General features: G+C 43.6%; 1 protein-coding gene across 2 annotated transcripts in view; it reads left to right on the top strand.

Moving 5' to 3' along the window:
• The window catches only part of Ube2l3 (ubiquitin conjugating enzyme E2 L3), a 51,178-nt gene extending 32,883 nt beyond the window's left edge, over positions 1-18,295 (top strand). For both annotated transcript variants that reach the window (XM_048452385.3, XM_048452387.3), the window contains 2 exons: positions 9,393-9,579; positions 16,490-18,295. In XM_048452385.3, coding sequence (XP_048308342.1) covers positions 9,393-9,579; positions 16,490-16,644 — 342 coding nt within the window. In that variant the 3' untranslated portion in view covers positions 16,645-18,295. The remainder of the gene's footprint in view (positions 1-9,392; positions 9,580-16,489) is intronic.
• Positions 18,296-19,807: the final 1,512 nt, after the last annotated feature.

Here is a 19,807-nt window from a genome sequence, read left to right as displayed (position 1 = left end):
ATTATCCTAAATAGTTTTCTAGTACTAAGACTTTACACTACATTTTGAAATGAACTGCATAGGTACAATATCTTAAACAAGAATAGAAACATGTATACAGTATAACAAAGAAACTTAAATTTGTTTCAATATACAAATGTCCATACTAGTGTAAACTATTTGAAACTAGTGGTTGTTCAAAGGTAGACTCAACAATCCACTTTTTTATTCCATTATTTCTCTACTATATCCCCCCCACTTTGTCTTCAGAATGAGATCCCTGATTCTAATCTCCTTTGTTCAGTTTTTGTTTTCTGACCATGACCAGTAACAATTTGTAACCAACCCCCTTAAGCAGTGGCAAACATCCATAACCCACAGAATGACCAAAAACCTCCTACTCCATCTCTTGGGAATGTGGATGTTGTGTTCTCTGGACTGCTTCTTGTTGCCTTAGGGCTCTGGCAGCTTTGGGGGATCCTGAGAAAATTAGGATAATGGTCAAGTCCTGGCTAGAATTGTCTGTGAGGCTGTAACATCTCAGCCAGCAGCCTTGAAGCTATTCTAGATGCAGAACTCTGAAGAAACTGTAACAGAGTCATTCTAAGAAAGAAAATGGATCACCTGGGCCACCTGTTTTCACTGATGTCTGATCCTCTTGCTCTGAAAACATAGACTTTCAAAGATAACATATCTTCATTAACCCAAGTTTGGACTATGTGTTGTACACAAACCAGCTAAAGATGATTTTTTTTGTTTTATGTTTGAGCAGATAAAATGTGCGTCACCTGTCTTGGAGTTTTTCTAGGTTTATTTCTTTATGTCTGTTGCTAGGGTTTTCAGGGGTCTTCCCCAGTTACATCTGATCTCTATCAACCTTGAAGGAATCCACCGTCTTTTGTTTCCTGTGGAAGCAAAAGCATAACCTCTTCCCCAACATGACATTTTTTTTTACTTCCATTTTCCATTTTGAAATTAAAACATTTTTAGAATATATAGGTTAGCTTAATTTAGTTGTCTTTATAATATAATGTTTCTCAGAAGCTATTGTTTGCTCATCAGCAATCAAAAAAGTCAGTACAATACCATACAGTATCAAGACTTCTTGTGTATTTACATCTCTATGTGGCTTATTCTTTTTTATTATTTATGAACTATTTACTTTTTTCTATGACTGCCTATACCCATTTTCTTTTCTGTCTTAAGCCTATGCACATTTATAAATACACTGTAACCTGTTTAGAGTATTTTTCTTGTCTGATCTTTATTAAGCACTGGCAGTGTTCTTGGATCATGTGAGACAAATCTTAAACTGCTATTTCAGCTACTGTTGTGTCTCGGCATAGCACACAGCACTGGTGACTAACTCCAGCCTGCAGGTAGTCTCTGAACACTGCACATGCCCTAGAGACCTTGTTCAATAGGAAGCTATGCTGGGTAGCCACATTTGACTCCATGGTTTAAACCTTTTTTTTTCCCTCCTATTTTCTCGGGCTTTATGTGGATATAGGTTTATAAGTTTTATGGCTAGAAGTTGGGTGACATATGTAGATGAATTTTGAGTTTTTAGTTGCCAGCTCACAAAAAATGACATGGAGACTTATTATTGATTATGAAAGCTCACCTATAACTTAGACTAGTTCCTAGCTAGTTCTTTTTATTGTTGTTTTGTTTTGTTTTTATTTTTGAGACAGGTTTCTCTGTAGCTTTGGCTGTTGTGGAACTCACTCCATAGACCAGACTGGCCTCAAATTCATAGAGATCCATCTTCCTCTGCATCCTGAGTGCTGGGACACATATAGCTCATGTGGATACAAATAAGGAAAAAAAAAGCATGAGGATACAAATAAGGAGATGTTTTAAGCAAAGCATGGATGTGCTCAGGGATTTGAAGATTTCTGAATGCAGAGTAAAGACATAACTGACAGAGAATGAATTCTGACCTCAACAGATGAGACTGTTTTGTTTGTTTGTTCCCCTCTTCTCCCCACCAACAGCAAGGACAGATATTTTCCATCTGGAAAAGGGGGAGGGAGGGTGATACTTGGAGTTTATGTAGGCCCTTGGGGATAAAGACACTGATGCAGCTGAAGGGACTACTTCCAAGTCTTTGGTTCCCCTTCTTGGGGCTATTTGCTCTATTGAGACAGTCTATCTGGGAGAGACAGACAGTCTCAGCAAAACATTTCCTTTGTTTGCTCATTGATAGTGATAGTTTGAGTAGAGGCAGCTGTAACCTCATAGGAATTCTGTCTTTATGGCCAAGACTGTAAAGGAGCACATAGAGCCCGTGCCTTCCTTGAGCATACTCTATACTTCTCCCCGGAGCCTCTATATGTTCAGGTGTCCGGAAACCCGTGTCCCTGGTTTTGAAGTTTTATGGCTGTTTCATGCCTAGGAATGGATGAATAGGAACCCTGAAAGTCTCATCTGTTCAGATGCTTCATCCTCTTTCTTTTGTTTGTTTTTTTGAGAGACAGGGTTTCTCTGTGTAGCCCTGACTGACCTGGAACTGACTCTGTAGACCAGGCTGGCCTTGAACTAACAGATCTGCCTGCCTCTACCTCCTGAGTGTGGCATTAAAGGCGTGCATCATGACTGCCCAGCTGCTTTTTTCTCTGCAGTATTTCTTTTTTTAAGGTTTGGGGTAAGAGGATCTTTCCCCTTTCCCTTCCCTTCTCTTTAGATAGGGACTCACTGTGTAGCTCTGGATGGCCTGGAACTCTCTATGTGTTCCATCCTAGCCTCAGCCACACGGGCGTCCATGAGCTTCTGCCTTCCTGGTGCTGGGATTACCAATGCGTACCACCACTGCTGTCCCATGTAGGATCTTATAACCTACTATCACACAAAATAGATGGTTTATTTATTGGCAACTCTGAGGGAAGATTAAGAGTTTCTTTGTAAGATGGGCTGTGATGGCGCGCATGCCTTTAATCCCAGTACTTAGGAGGTGGAGGCAGCTGGATCTGTGTGAGTTCAAAGCTAGCCTGGTCTACAGAGTGACTTCCAGGACAGGCTCCAGAGCTCCAAAGTTGGGATGACCAATTCTGAATTGAATGACACCATCATGAGCCGTTTGGGATGAAAGGAGAAAGCTGAGTGCCAGCATTCTCTCCATACCTGCTTCCTGACTGCTGTAATGAGTTGTTCTGTCATTTCTATCCTGTTAGGGTAGACTGAGATCAGTCTACTGATCAGTATCAGTCCCTGATACTGAGAGCCAAAATAGATCCTCTTTCAAGTTGTGTATCACTTTTTGCAGGGATGAGAATTGTAATTATTCCTGCGACTTTACCCAAAAGACAAACAGTTTGAATTTTATGCACTTTCACCAAAAATAACTTGGTAGTGGCACCTCCTGTGATCCTGTGATAGTAGACCAGTATGGGCTGCCAGTCTGTGATTTGCACACACCAGAGCCAATGCTTTGCCTACACAAGCGTCTTAGGGTCTATTGTTGTGAAGAGATACCATGACTATAGCAATTAATAAAGGAAAATATTTAGTTGGGGTAATTTACAGTTCAGAGGTTTAGTTCATTATTGCCATGGCAGGAAGTATGGCGGTACATGGCAGAAGTGGTGCTGGAGAAGTAACTGGGTTGGTAGGCAGCCTGAAGAAAGAGAGAGACACTGGGCCTAGCTTGAGCATTTGTAACCCCAAAGCCCACCTCCAGTGACACACTTTCTTTTGCAAGGCCACACCTCCTATAGTTCCACTCCATCATGACCTAGCATTCAAATCTATGAGCTTATGGGGCCTATCTCCATTCAAACCACCACAACAAGGAAAGAGCCTTATAGTAGTTAGGTGAGTGTGGCCATGAGCCCTTGATGAGGATAGCCTCTCCTCTTGTAGCAAGAGAGTCCCTTTGTGCCGGGCACAAGGAACTTCACAAATCCAGTTTCTCTTTGTCAGTACCTTTGATACAGGCTCTTGCTACTCCCATTTGCCGCGACTGAGCATGTTCTTAGACTTGTCTCTGGCTGGGAAGTAATAGACCTGTGTTTAGATCTGCTGTGGCCACTCTCAACTTTCCAGCTTCTTGCACAGAGCATGATGAACAGCAAGAAGCAGGAGGCTGATCAGTCCTAGATGTTGAGTAAAGACATTTATTTAGCAGCTCTTATCATCCAGCAGTCTACAGGAGCAAGCAACATAAACAATGTTTTTAGTTAGTTGCACCTTTATCCCATCCTCTACCTTTCCACTTTGATTCAAAATCAAAAGTGGCAAGACAAAGACTTTATTGTCCTGATGAGTGGAACAGTTCAGAGTGCAGACAGGACAAGCTTTTGGAGTGATTCTAGGAAAACTGTTCCTTAAAGAAAGAATTGAGGGATTGGTAAATGGCTCAGCAGGTAAGACTTCCATATGTACACACATACTCTCATGGTAAACAAATAAGCATAATTTAAAAATTATTTTTAAAAGATGGAATTGAGATTTCCTGGGATGAGGGTGGTGGTAGTGTAATTTTGTAGTTTCTAGCAGTGTAGGACTGCCTTCTATACACAGGCATACTCAACTTCACGATTCCTGAGCATCTCTGCTCTAGCTAGTCCCCGTTTCTCCCCATTCCCAACCAGCCTGGCTGACAGTTTCTGTGTGCTCAGTGCCTTGGTTTAGGCTACCACTTACAGCCTTAGCGGCTTCTTAGCCAGCAGCCTGCTCACATCCTTCCATCAACCTGATATCCTAGTCTTCAGCCTCTGCTAGAAGGCCTTTCTCTCCCTTTGCTCAGCCTATCCCTGTCTTCCTAAGGATACCATTCAGTGCCTCCCTTCCCTGGTTGGGGTTAGACTATAGGAATCTGGAGACTGAGTGCATGCTAGTCTCAGCTCCCAGTAGATACATTTCTTGCTGTAGAATTTTTGCTTAGGCTCAGGGTGTGAGGAGGTAGGATGGAGTATGGGAGCTACCATAGTGCTGCTGGGCATCTCACAAACCAGGGAGCCCAAATATAAGAGTAGTACAGTGTAGAGGGATTCTTCAGTTCTGGAGGTGAGTAGGGTAAAGGTCCCAAAGGGTTCATTCTTAGGGATCCTGGAGTATGGTACTTACTCAACCAACCAATAATAAGCTCATGAGCAGAGTGCTGGTTTCACCTCGGAAGACCAAGCTTTCTAGAGCTCAGAGTGTAGACTCTTCTCTGACCTGCTATCACTTAGTGTGTTCTGCACTGGGTTATTTAGCTCCGGTGGCTCTTTATATATTTTCAAAAACAAAAACACTTATTTGTGAAGACTCTTGGAATTCTACATTGAGAAAATAGGACCATTGAGAAGAGGAGGACACATTGGAAACCAGGGAAACAGAGTGATGCTGTTGGAGATAAGGACTTTGTACCAAATCTTGGCCCAGAGGAGGGGAGAGCAGATGTATGAGAATGTTTCTCCTCCATACAGGAACAGTCATGTCAACACAAGAGCTCTTGCCAGTCTCTGAAAAATAAGGTGAACAGGGCTGGAGAGATGGCTCAGAGGTTAAGAGCACTGCCTGCTCTTCCAAAGGTTCTGAGTTCAACTCCCAGCAACCACATGGTGGCTCACAACCATCTGTAATGAGGTCTGGTGCCCTCTTCTGGCCTTCAGGCATACATGCAGACAGAATACTGTATACATAATAAATACATAAATAAATATTTAAAAAAATAAGGTGAACACACAAAACTGTGGCACCACTTGTGTGAATATTCTGTATCCTTTCATGATTTCTATTCCAGTCTACAAATAATAGACCCAAAAGTAAGAGAAGTTTGACTGGTGACCTTGAAGGTAGTTTAGTGAGGGAAGGGTTAGAGGCATTTACTGTCAAGTCTGATACCTGAGTTCAGTCCCTGGTGTAAGGAGATGATGGAATGAAGGATGGGACTGCCATGGTGCTCCTGGACACCTCACAAGCCAGAGAGCCCAAATATAAGAAAAACAGTACAGTACAGTGTGGAGGGGATCTTCAGTTCTGGAGGTGAGTACGGTGGAGGACAGGCCAAAGGGATTCTGGGGCTATCACATGGTAGAAGGAGAAAATTGACTTGGATAAGTGCTCCGCTGATCTCCGTGGGCATACATATAGTGGCGCACATGCATGCACGCGCACATACATGCACACATTCTCATAGCCTGGGCCATGGTGGCTTTAATACTAGTTCTCAGGAGCCAGAAGCAGGTGGATATCTGTGAGTTTGAGGCCAGCCTGGTTTCCAGCGCGTTCCAGGACTCGCTGGAGTACACAGAGAAAAATCTGTCTCCGGTAGGGAAATTACTACCACCTTCAGGGTGAAGGTGGGGAGGCTAATGTAAAATAGGAATAACAACAAAATCTTAACTCACAAATGAAGGTGGAAGGTGTACAGGTAAAGCATGGTGATGTGTACTTATAGTTCTAGACCCTTGGAAGGTTGGGGCTAGAGGAGCTTTGAGCCCAATATTTTAAGGATATCCTGGGGTCTGGGCAACATGGTGAGACCCTTCTACACTTTTAGAAGTAGGTTAGGGTAAAATGGAGGTGGCAGCAACTAAGCTTAGGTGTGGTGGCATATACCTGTAATCTCAGGGCTCAGGGGAGTCAGGAAGACTGCAAGTTCAAAGCTAACTTCAGCTACATAGAGGGAATGGGACAAAGAAAGAGGACTGGCAGGCAGGTAAGATGGTTCATTCTGTGAGAGTGCTCATTGCCAAGCGCTTTGACCTGAATTCAATTCCCTGGAACCCACAGGTGGATGTACATGCATGTGTGCCCACACATACACTCACACAATGGTGGTTTTTGTTTTTTTGTTTTTTGTTTTTTTAAAAGAAATTTAAAGAGAGAAATAGACAGATGGCAAACTTACTGTCATTTAAAAAAAAAAAACTTAAAACAACAATAAAGTGCCATTCCACATCTCTTAGTGTGACAATAAAAAAAAATTGACAACTTTAAATGCAGATAGCACTGAAGCAACAGGAATGCTCATTCATTGCTGGAGGAATGCAAATGGAACTTAGGTTGGGCAGTGTTACGGTTTGAATTTGAAGTACTCTCTACAGGGCCTGGAAAGATGGCTTAGTGCCCACATCCAGGAGCTCACAACAACCTATATAACTCTAGCTCAAGGATCTGGTGCCCTCTCTGGCTTCTGTAGCTACCCACACATATGTGTGCATATATACACACACAAGAAAAACCTTTAAAACTTTGCCCTCCACAATTTCATGTTCAAACTGGTGGCTCTGTTGGGGGACTGAAACTTTTAGGGCTTGGCTGGTGGCAGGAAATCACTAGTAGCGGGCCTTATAGGTTTTAGTCTGGTCCTACCTCTGCTCTCTCTGTTTCCTTATCTCTCTTAATGTGAAGTGTAGAGGAACGCGATAAAGTGATAAAGTAGTCCCCTCACTAGCTCAGAATTGAGTATAATAAAGGGTTCTTTATTTAGGGGTAGACTTACAGATCAGCAATCCTCTGCACAAGAGGGGAATAGGAATTGAATCCAGCAGCAGCAGCAGAGAGAGATAGGTGGGGGGAGTGGAAGGAAGAAGGAGAGAGAGCGCGCACTCAGTTTTACGCCTGTTTTTTATAGTACCGAAGGCCATGCCCAAAGTGGTCCAGCATCTCAAAGGCTATTGACTGAAGGAGTTCCCCCATCAGTGGAGTGTGTGCCAAATAAACCTTTTTAAGTTGTTTATCTCAGGATTTAGTCACTGTGATGAGGAAAACACAGGCACTTTCATATAAAACCAGACTCATAACACGAACCAGCAATGGTGATATTTACTCTTTTTTTTTTTTTTTTTTTTGAGACGGGAGTTATCTGTGTAGCTCTGACTGTCCTGGAACTCGGTAGCTCTGTAGACCAGCTCTCTGGCCTTGAATTCAGAGATCTGTCTGCCTTTGTCTTCTGGGATTAAAGGCATGTGCTCCACCGCAAGACTTTGTTCTTTTATATCTGGACAGAAACATACACAGAGATGTCATATTATCATGGAAGAAACCACTCAGAAAGCTACTGTCTACGTTTATTCAGACTGCTGTAACAAATTACTGTCAAGTGAATGGCCTATAAACAACAGAAACATTTCTCCAAATACTAGAGAGATCCTGAGAAATATTAGTTCAAATCATTGATAGATTCAGTGTTTGCTGGTTCCTGTTTCTTGATTCTTCCTCACACATTTAAAAAAGACATGTCAGCTCTCTGGAGTCTCTTTCATAGGGACTCCACATCCTGGCATGGCATGGATCGGCAGGTGTATATATACCAGTGTGGGAGGTTTTGATACTAGAGATTGAACGGGGGCCCTCGATGTGTTCTGCCACTGATCACTAGTCCTGATGATTTTATTATTAGTGTGTGTGAAAGAGAAGGAGTGAGTTAGAGAGAGAATAGGGGACATAGTTGCTGTAGCACATGGAATTCTGTGGAGTCAGTTTTCTCTTTTCACCGTATGGTTCTGAGGCTCTAACTGAACTTGTCAAGTCTGTGCTGCAAGTATCTTTACTCACTGAACCATCTCATCAGCTCGCTCATGATTTGTTTCTAATGCGTGAATTTGGGGAGGACATACACGTATGACTCAAGTTCTAAGGTATAACTTTGCAAAACTCATTAAATGAATAATTTTCAGTGGTAAACCTATAGCCTCCAAGTGATACAGACGTGCTGTGTAGGTAGGTCCATGGATGGTAACATTTTACTCTGTTAATGAAGAATCTTAATAGTGAGGGAAGAGTTGCACATTGAGAGGAAATTAGGTCTCTGGGTTTTCCCCACTACTTTCAGCTTTACTGTTTAAGCTGCTTTCTAAAAGAGGAAAAAAAGGTCTACTTGTCTTATCTGTTTCTACTGCTGGAAAGAGGCTCTATGGCCAAGGCAGCTTATAGGAGAATAGTTTATTGGGGCTTCCAGTTCCAGTGGGTGAGACCGTGACCATGGGAGCAAGGCTGCAGGCAGGGTGGGCAGAAGGGTAGGCATTGGAGCAGTAACTGAGACTTTACATCTGATTCACAAGCAGAAGGCAGAGGGAGAAATAACTGGGAATGGCATGGGCTTTTGAAAGCTCAAAGCCCATCCCTAGTGACACAACTAACCCAGCAAGGCCATACGTACCTCCTATTCTTTTCCCAACAGTTCTACCAACTATTCAGACTAAACATTCAAACATGAGTCCACGAGGGCCTTCTCATTCAAACCTCCACACTACTGAAAAAATAAGGCCATTGCGACATTGATTTCGGACCTTTTCAAAGTTTACTGAGCATCTTATCTAGAAATACTGGTTGGTTGTTGGATTACCTTTTGTGTGGCAGGACTTCAGTTGATGTACCATTGGGAATAATTAATGAAAAGCCAATGCAGCCCTGACTTGGCCCTAGGTATATGGACTACAATATCTTGATTTTGATCTGCCCCCCCCCTTTTTTTCTTTTAGGACAACCCTCCATATGACAAGGGGGCCTTCAGAATTGAAATCAACTTTCCAGCAGAGTATCCATTCAAACCACCCAAGATCACATTTAAAACCAAGATCTACCACCCTAACATTGATGAGAAGGGGCAGGTCTGTCTGCCGGTAATTAGTGCTGAAAACTGGAAGCCAGCCACCAAAACCGACCAAGGTGAGCCACGCACCTTTCTTCTTGCTGCCTTAGAAGGGGCTCTTTTCTGCTAATGGGTGCTCGAAGGTTCTCTAAAACCCTGTCAGACAGAGTTGAGAGAAATACTACCATAGCAACTCAAGTGCACATAGAGGTACTGCTGAGACCCCACCATCCTGTGGGGCTGCCTGCTCTCAGTTGAAGTGTCAGCTGTGCATGGGCACTGGCCTGGGGGTGGTAAAGGATAATCATATTGTCTAGATGGGAAAGTGAGGGTGACGGAAGCACACAACAATTAGCTCTTGAGATCACTTTGAAAGGTTAGTGAGGACATTCCAGACTAACAGAAGTTCTTACGCCAAGTTCTGTAGCTCCCAGTAGGTGGTTTGGGAGTTCAGGACAAGACAGTTAGATTTGGGTGCTTGGGTGAAAGCACATAGTTGACTGCAGTGTCTGTGATTCTTAGAATTAGATGCTCATTTTCTTAGAAAAGTGTTTTATTCTGTGTCACAATTGTTCTCCATCTTGTTCCTTTCTTGCTACTTCCAGTAGAGAGACTTTTCTTGGATTTTGTCTAGTATTAGTCATATACTTACTTAGATTTTATGAAACAGGTCTTGCCAACAAGCTTTCACATTGTCCTGGAACTTGCTCAACCTCATGATGCTTTTACTTAAACCTCCAGAGTGATTACATGAGTGCACCACCACACCTGCTTCCAATTTTTATTAATTCCAGACTTGCTTTTGAAGTTCTAATTTCGTTTTTTGGTGGCTTTCTACTAAGTAATTAATTGAAGCAGTGTAACATTAGGTTAGATTCCAGCGAGTGAATGGAGGTGGTGTCGTGAGACTGCAGGTGGCTTTCCTTACTGGTGGAAGCCCTGGAAGACAGAGAAACCTGACTATCGGGTTCCTGCAGTTCGAAGGAGCAGATGCTAGATGTCTAATCAGAGAGTAGTTTCTGGCAGGATTCACCTTCGCAGTGCATGAAAGCACTACTGTTTAGGACAGTTTGACTGAATTCTCGGCTCAAGTGGCCTGATTATTTTCCTATACAGACTCTTAGCTCTGTGTTGGAATCTGACCTTCATCATGTCAGTAATACAACTTCCAGAGACTTTGCTGAGTTGAGTCCCTACTCAGTCACTTCTACTCTAGGCCCTCTGACACTCCTCCTTTACCTGAGAACTGATGGCATGAAGGCAGGACTAGGAGACTCTCAGGCCTGGTGCAGATGCCTTCCCACCTCCTAGTCCTATTTTCTCTTCACATCTAGGTACATAACCTGTTGCAGTTTCAGGTTGGGGCTGTGCCTCCAAAGAGTCAGATAGGTTAAGACTAGTTTTCCTTTTTGGGTTTTCAAGACAGGGTTTCTCTATGTGGCCATGGCTGACCTGGAACTCTCTCTGTAGACCAGGTTGGCCTCAAACTCACAGAGATCTACCTCCTCTGCCTCCTGAGTGTTGGGATTAAAGGCGTGTGCCACCACTGCCCTGTAGTTCACGTAGTTCTTTTATAAAATATTCTTATTCGTTATTAAGAATTTCATTTCAAGTATAGTGACAAAATTATTGTTTTTGTGATTTGGGACAGTTTAGGACTTCTTCCTAGAAAACCAATTGCTTGTTGTAGTCTTTGTAACGTGACTTTGATTCTGTCCTCTCACCATATATTCCTATTTTCTGTTACCTATGGCTGTATCATAACCCCTATTGAAACTCCAGCCATGGTTTGCAACTGGAGAGATAATTCACTAGAAGCTGTTCCAGAGGACCTGGATTCAATTCCCACCACCCTTATGGTAGTTCACAACCACTTATAACTCCAGTTCCAGGGGCATGTCTTCTGGCCTCCAAGGGTACCAGGTTTCTACACAAGCATACATGTAGAAACAACTCTAATCACATAAACGTAGGGACTTGAGCTTAGTGGATAAGAGCGCTGACTGCTCTACCAGAGGGCCCAGGTTCAATTCCCAGCACCCTCATGGCAACTCACAGCTGTCTCTAGCTTTAGTTTTAGGGGGTCCAACACCTTCACACAGACATATATACAGTCAAAACACAAAGGCACATGAAACAATTATCTTTTTTTAAAGTTAACTAATTGAGATAAAATGGAACAGGGCTTAAAGTAACAGTATATTGCTCATTCTGTATATTGGCTGTCTCAAACTGGGGTGATTATTCTTGGGATACCCAGATAGTCTCATTGGAGGTAAATTGTCCCACTTGGCATCCTTCACAAGTGTGACAGTTGGTGCTGGCTGGGTACTTGGCTTTCTTTGTGTTGCTTATTCTCCATGAAGTGGGTTGGAACTCTTCATATCAATGGTGGAGCTCTAGTTGAAAGCAGAAGCAACAAGCTATTTACAACTCCGTGTAGAGCTAGTACTATTATTATTGTGTCCCTTCTGGATCCTATTGGCCAAACAAGTACAGTCTTGAACAGGGAAGTAGACTGAATCTTAAAGGAGTTGAGGCAGGATATTCAGGGTGGGAGAGGTGGGTATATAGGCAGAGGAGGAGCCACTGGCACTGAGTTCCTTACTGTCTCTACATGCTTTTTCTTTTTTTTTTTTTCTTCTTTTAAATGTGTTTGCTTCTCTGAATGTTTATCTGTGCACTATATGCATGCAGTGTTGAGGCTGGAAGATGACTTCAAATCCCCTGGAACTGGAGTTACAAATGCTTATGAAATACCATGTGAATTCTAAAGAACCCAGGTCCTTTCTCCAGCCTCTATCTCTCTACATACTCTCTACATGTGTGTGGCGCTATTGTGTTCATTGTCTTTTGTTTGTCCTATTTCCTGACTCCTTTACAGCCATCACCATCCTTTATCATCTTGTTTTTAAATGTCTTGCAGTTCTACATTTCCTAAAGTTGTGAAGTGAATGCATCACTTGTTCCTTAATAGCATTTGCTTGTAGTTTCATGTTAGTCATCCACCATATACAGCCTTTTATTGATCTCTAGGTTCTCTAAAGAGTTTTTCTGTTTAGAGGGCATCAAAGTTGTGTTGCATTATTATGTTTATGCCTTCATGTATGTCTGCACATTGTGCATGCCTGGTATTTAGAGAGGCCACAAGGAGGTGTTAGATCCCCTGAAGCTAGAGCTGCCACCTAAGTGCTGGGAGTAGAACCCAGATCCTCTGGAGGAGCAGCCAGTGTTCTTAACCACTGAGCCGTCATGTTCTCCTGTCTTCTAAGTCATGTTTTATTAGGTATGGAAAATAAAAATGATAAGATTGGGGGCTGGAAGAGATGGCTCAGTAGTTAAGAGCATTTGTGCTTCCAGAGGACCTTGGTTCAATTCCCAGCATACATATGGTGGCCACCAACCATCTTTAACTATAGTTGCAAGAGATCCAATGCCCTCTCAGACATCCATAAACACTATATACTCAGTGTGCTCAGACATATGTATAGGAAGAATACCCATACACATAAAATAAAAATAGATAATTCTTTTTTTAAAAAGAAAAGAAAGTTAAGACTTGACAGGAAAGTTAAAATGTTGTTAGTATAGGAGCTGGAGAGATGACTCAGTAGTTCTTGAGTTCAATTTTCAGCAGGCACATTGGGTGACTGTCAGCCATCTGCAACCTCACAGCTCTAGGGCATCAGGCCCCCAAGGTCACCTGCACAAACGTGTGCATTCTAACATGAAGACACAAATTAAACATAGTGGAAAAGCAACATGAAAAAAAAAAGCAGGTCAACTTTGAGTTGTATATGCCCCTCCAAAATGAAAGCATGGATCCATACAAACATTTTTATTAATTGCATCTGTGTGTTTATGTGTGTGCATGAGTATATGTCATAGCATGCATGTGGAGGTCAGAAGATTACTTAGGATGTCAGTTCTCTCCTTACCCATGGGAATGCCAGGATTCAAGCTTGGAGGAAAAGCTTTTATCTGCCAAGCAAGCACCCCTCTGTCCTGAAACACTTGTATTACTGTTTGTTGCAGCTAGGCACAGAGAAGAAACAACTCAAATGGATATACACACTGTGGTATCTAGTCTGCTTTCTATTGCTGGAACAAAGACTTGGTGACCAAAAGCAACTTGGGGAGGAAAGGGTTTATTTCAGTTTACAGTTTACAATCTGCTATGAAGCGACATCAGAGCAGGAACCTGGAGGTTAGAACTGAAGCAGAAATCAGGGGTGGTGGCACACACCACCTTAGCACTCTAGAGGCAGAAGCGGGCGGATCTCTGAGTTCCAGGACAGTCAGGGCTACCCAGAGAAATGGTTTCCAAAAAATTAAAAAAATAAAAAGAATTGAGGTACATAGAAGCGTACTGCTTACTGGTTTGCTCTTTGTGGCTTGCTCAGTTTGCTTTCTTATAGAATTCAGCACCTGCCCAAGAGTGGCACAGCCCACAGTGAGTGGGTTCTCCTATATCAACCATTAATCAGAAAAAGGCTTTAGGGGTGGAAAGATGGCTTAGCGGTTAAGAGCACTGGCTGCTCTTCCAGAGGATGGGTGTTCAATTTCCAGCACCCACTTGGCAGCTCACAATTGTCTATAACTCAAGTTTCAGGGGATCTGACATCTTCATACCAATGCATATAAAATAAAGTTAAATAAATAATTTTTAGAAAAAGAAAATGCTCTTTAGACTTGCCTACAAGTCAGTCTGGTGGAAACATTTTTGCAGCTCAAGTTCTCTTTTCCCAGATGAACCTGGCAAAACTAACCCACTTGGAATTTCTGTATAGTGATATACTGTGTAGCCATAAAAAAAACTGTATAGATTCATGGTAGAAGATATACAAACTTTAAAAATACTGTTTTAAACGAAACAATTACTCACAAAAAGACAACATGGCAATGTGATTTTGTCTACAGTTTATAGATTCTGGCTATGTAGCCCCGGCTGGCCTCAGACTAAGGACCTTCTTAGGCTTTTTTTTTCCCCCTTTAAGACAGGGTTTCTTTGTGTAGCGCTGACTGTCCTAGAACTCCCTTTGTAGACCAGGCTGGCCTTGAACTCACAGAGATCCGCCAGCCTCTGCCTCCCAAGTGCTGGGATTAAAGATATGCGCTAGCACTGTTTGTCTTATGCTTTGAAGTAAAATGATTTCAGCTGTGATGCCATCACATCTAGTTGAAGAGGATGAATTTGGGGATTTGTGTGCTTTATAACCGCTCAGTCGCTACAGCACTTTCCTGTGTGAATCCTGTCTTCCTATAGGTCGTCTAAGATGTGCTCGCTGCTCACAGACAGGTGCAGCTTCATAAGATGTTCTTTTCTTTCTCATGATTAAAAGTGCCCTAACTGAGCAAAGTGTGTCATACCAGACCAGAGTTAGGACCCACCACTCACAACTGCCTGGAGAGGTGACCCTGTGCACATATAGATGGGAACAGGCCTGCTGTCTCTAGAGCCCAGGGGAATGGGGCTGACAAGGGCCAGATGTTCTATACTGCAGAAAATGATGTATACTGGCCGTATTTTGAGTGAGTGAATTTATTTAAAGTGTACAGTAAGTCAAAGAAAAAGAATAAATAGTGCTGGTTGGGAGGTGCATACCCTTAGTCCCAGAACTTGGGAGGCCAAGGTGGGGAATCTCTGTAAGTCTAAGTCAACCTGGCTACTTAGTGAGTTTCCGGCCAGTTAGGGCTGCATAGTTGAGACCCTGTCTAGAAACATCAGGGGATAGCTAGTATGACACCTACATTGGGGGGGGGGTGTCATTTTTTTAAAAAACATTTCTTTATTTATTCTTTGGGAACTTCACATCATATACCCAAATTCTGCTCACCTCCCAGTCCCTCCATCTCCTCTCTTCACCCATGCACCCCCCAAAAGAAAAATTTAAAAATCAAAACAAAACATACACAAGAATAAAACAACCCCCCCCCAACTCTTCGCTTCTACATCTTTCCTGCCTCTCTGACACCTTTTCATTTACCCTGGTAGCATCAGGACTACTGTGGCACAGAATATACTCTTTTGTCCAGTTGGCTTTACTAGCAGATGTTCACTGCAATGAATCATTGGTCTACTTCAGGGCCTCTGGTTTCTGGCAGGGGTGTCCTTCTTTAAAGGTAGCCAGTTGGATTCTGCAAGAGAGAGTCCCAGGCAGAGCAGTCTCCTCAGGTGAGATTTCCTTATAAAAGAACAAATAGCAGATACAGAAAACACCAGATTGGTTGCTTACAACAGATGGGAACAGATGATGGGAAGTTGTATCAGCTAGAGTTTCTAATTGAGCTTCCTTTCCATGGTTGATTTTTCCATGGCTGAACTTCCAACTCTCCACCTCTTTCCCATCGCAGGCATTTTTATATCATGAGATAATCAGTAGTAACTTGTGTTGGAAATTCTTCACCATCTTGCTGTTCTCTGCTCCCTGTTACTGAGTACTATGATATATCCTTAGATAAGGAACCTTGGAGAACACTTGACATAATCATGCTTGGTTTTGAAACTGGAGGGGCTGACAACCCCTCTTCCAGAGCCAGTCTTTCAGTTCAAAACAACATATGACAATTTACCAAGAGAACGTACATTCCACTAAGTTTCAGGCCTGGAAGGTTTCTCTGAGGCTGGGATTGGTCAGCTGTTTGTTAGCTATTATCATTTGTCTCCGGATACCGGAAGAAAAGGGTTGAGTTCTGGTGGTCAGAATAAACAGGCGGCTGCTTTGTCTTAGCACGTTGTGGGCATGGGATATAGCTCACTTGGGACAGGGCCAGCCTTACCTTCATAAAGCCCAGATAGAGTGGCACCGGGCTATACCCCCAACACTTAGCAGGGCCAGGAATTCAAGGTTATTCTCTGATATAAATCAGAAAGTGAGCAACCAGGGTTGAGTCAGTGTAGAGACTGAAACTTTTTTCATGAGGTTAGTAACACCGTACCTGTGCTGTTTCTGTTTTAACCCCAATGCCTTACTCTTCTTTTGGCAGTAATCCAGTCCCTCATAGCACTGGTGAACGACCCCCAGCCTGAGCACCCACTCCGGGCTGACCTAGCTGAAGAATACTCTAAGGACCGTAAAAAATTCTGTAAGAATGCTGAAGAGTTTACAAAGAAATATGGGGAAAAGCGACCTGTGGACTAAAATCTGCCATGAGTGATTCCAGCAAGTTTGAGCAGAGCCCCCGAGCAGTGCATTCAGATACCCCGCAAAGCAGGACTCTGTGGAAAATTGACACGTGCCACCACCTGGCGTCCGCTTGTGGCAGTTACTAACTTTCTACAGTTTTCTTAATCAAAAGTGGTCTAGGTAACCTGTAAAGAAGGATTAAAAAATTCAGATGTTCTAGTTCTGCTTGCTTTGTTTTAAAAATCACTGCTTTAGTCTACTTCAAAAGAATGCCATTTCTTTTCCTGCCCAGACTCAAAGTTACAGTTAGCCCAGAAGATTTAAAAAAAAAAAAAGTTGTGATTCCCTCTCCCCATCGCCTTCTTCTTTTTCAATCCCACTTCCACAGACTAAGACCCCAGCTCCCCACAAAAGCAGCAGCCCTTCTCCTGTGCCACACTGCCTGTGGGTGATAGCTCAAGTCCCCTAATGCCATCTTAGTAATGTACTTACAAAAGATTATAAAACAATATCAACACCCCCCCCCAAAGAATGTCTGTGCAAAGGGAAGCTGCTTTTACATAAAATCTTAACAAAGTGTTTCCACAGTAACAGACTCAACGGGCAGACCCCATGCTCTGAACCCGTGGTCAGGCTGTCTTTGTAGAGAACCCTGCAATACCAGGTTTGTGGTGACCTTGGAGGGAGGGTCTGCCAGCAGAGAGTGCCATGCATTTGTGTGATGAATTCTCTCCAGTCAGCAGCCCTCTCTGCAGCTGTAATAGACGACCTGCTGGTTATCCCAGGCAAAGCAAAAGCCAGAATATTCTTTTGAAATCTCAAGCTTCTCCACCACCAAGCTCTGCTGAGATGTGCCAAGGAGCCCCAACTCCTCAGCACAGTAGGCCACCACTGTCGTTCTCCGCATGGTTTGCATCTTGTGGGATCAGCATTGGTGGCTTCTGCTTTGTAACCAGCTGCCCCTTCCTCAGAGCAGCTGCCGGTGCAGCCCAGGAACAGGACGGCCTTTCCCTCCCTCTGGATTCAGCCTTTCCAGGGCCAAGCTCCACTTGAAGCTCACTCAGTAATATCCTTTCAATGTGTTTTATATTGTTTCCATTGCCTTTTTTTGTAGAAATAAAATTTGACCTTAGAATTTATCATCAAATGAACTTTGTCAAGATTTGAATGTTAATGTCTTTTCAAGGCAAGTGGGACTATCCTTGAAGCAGTAGTAGTGACACCCTAAGGAAGCTGTGGGCCTGACTGCCTGTGCCCACCATCTCTCTTCTACTCGGGGTCTACAGCCTGTGGAGAGATTGCCTCAAGAAGTCTTGCTTTCTGCTTTAACCTAAGTTCTTTAACTTCAGGGCTACCTAGGGCTCACAGGCTTGGAAGACAGCTCTGGGTTTTGCCTATAAACAAGTGAAACAGGTCCTCTCAGGCAGTGTAACACTATTTAGTTTTCCAAGTGTTTGGTTCCTGTGGTGCATAAATGAACTATGCTTTTAGTTCTAGGTGTGCATGGGGCAGGTTTCTGGAGACGTCGATGTGCCCAGGATGGCCAGAGCACTGGGCCTACATTTCTACGTCTGTCTCTTCATTGGCAGAAAAGTGACAATGGATTTTATTTCATTCACATTCAAATTTGTAATAAAATGCCAAATTCTGTCAGTTGTCCAAACAAGCCACCATTTGTTCTTGTTGCTTTTCTGAATCTAGAGAGTCCAACTGTCTCATTGCTTAGCTCTACCTGCCTGTTGCCCCTTACTGCTCTCTGCTCACTATGGGAGGGTGGGTACTCTTATGCCAGCAGCCCCTCTCAGGGACTCTCAGCCCCAGGATTGACAACTATGGCCTACCCTGGAAGTAGAGGCCTGGCTTGGAGTCAATAGTGTCCCTCTGGGCTTGCATGCCTTGCTCTCTCCAGCCCTGCTCTAACGCAGGCTTTGAGCAAGCTGGCAGGCAGCTCTGGCTGCTCGAAACTCAAGAGCTGGATCCTCTAGAGAAGGGGAGATCTGTGGAGCAGCCAGTTACCCACCCATCCCTGACACAAGTTGGCTCAGGAATTCACACCCCCCTGGTTCCTTGAAGTGCCCTGGGTCTTGTCCTGCTCTTTCCATGATGGCAGAGAATAGACTTTCTAAGATGCTGTGACCCCATTCTGTCCTTAATAAAAATGTTCTCAGACACTAGTTTGGGTGTATGGGTTTCTTTGGGGATGGACATTGCTGGGAGCCTGTGTTCTTGGAGACTAGAGAGTAGTGTCTAGGCCTAGGCCCCTGATCACTTTCCTCCACTTGCCTGCCTCTAAGAGGCATACAGGTGCTTCTCTCTTGCCAGGTAGAAGTAGGTGGGACTGTCAACACTGAGAAAACTGCATGGATATCAAGGAGACTGACCTACACATGAGAAGTCACTTATCCTTGTAGCCCCCAGAAAATGTGAACTGCATTTAGCAGAGGTGAGGAGGATTTGATCAAAGGCATGAACTGAAGAGCATGCGTCACTGAGTTCAAGACAGCTACTAAGGCACTACAGCACCAGCCAGGCCTGTGACATGTGGGCACCAGATGCAGTCGGAATACTCTCTGGAACATCACTTTACTTTGGCTTCCAGACAGTCCTGGGGCACTCCTCCCGTAGCCCACTTCACTATCCCTCCCTGCCTTGTTTCCCTTCAAGTAAGTATTTAGTTCATAAGTCTACTACTCCCTGGATCCTGACTGTGACTGTAGCCAAGGCCGAATAAGCTGAACAAGCAGATTCAGTTTTTGTTTGGCATGTCACTTCCTCTAGTCTTAAGAGATGTTTTCCCCACACACATGTTGTGCAGTCTAGGGAGAAGTCAGTTTGATTTTTCCTGCACTGCCCACATCCTATGTGAGCAAACAGCACTACCCCCAGAGAGTGAAGTTGAGGAAGACTCTGACAGTGCAACATGCCCAGCCCAGGTCATTTTGAATGACTCAGGACAGCAATCCTGGGAAACCAGACAGTACAGACCACTTACCCAGCGTCATGCTTAAGGTCCAGAAAAGGAAACTAGCTCTAGAGAACCTTCCTCTTCTCCAGTGTGGCCCAGATCATAGTGATTTGTCATCTGTAGGCTGGGGACTATCCCAGCAGAGCCTTCTCTTCTGAGCATTCGGATGACAGACTCCTAGGAGTCTTGTACTGGGCCTCCAGCCGGCAGCCA

The sequence above is a fragment of the Myodes glareolus genome, chromosome 2, assembly GCF_982192425.1.
Source record: "Myodes glareolus chromosome 2, mMyoGla1.1, whole genome shotgun sequence".
Lineage (NCBI taxonomy): Eukaryota > Metazoa > Chordata > Mammalia > Rodentia > Cricetidae > Myodes > Myodes glareolus.
This window is presented reverse-complemented; position numbering and strand designations above follow the sequence as displayed.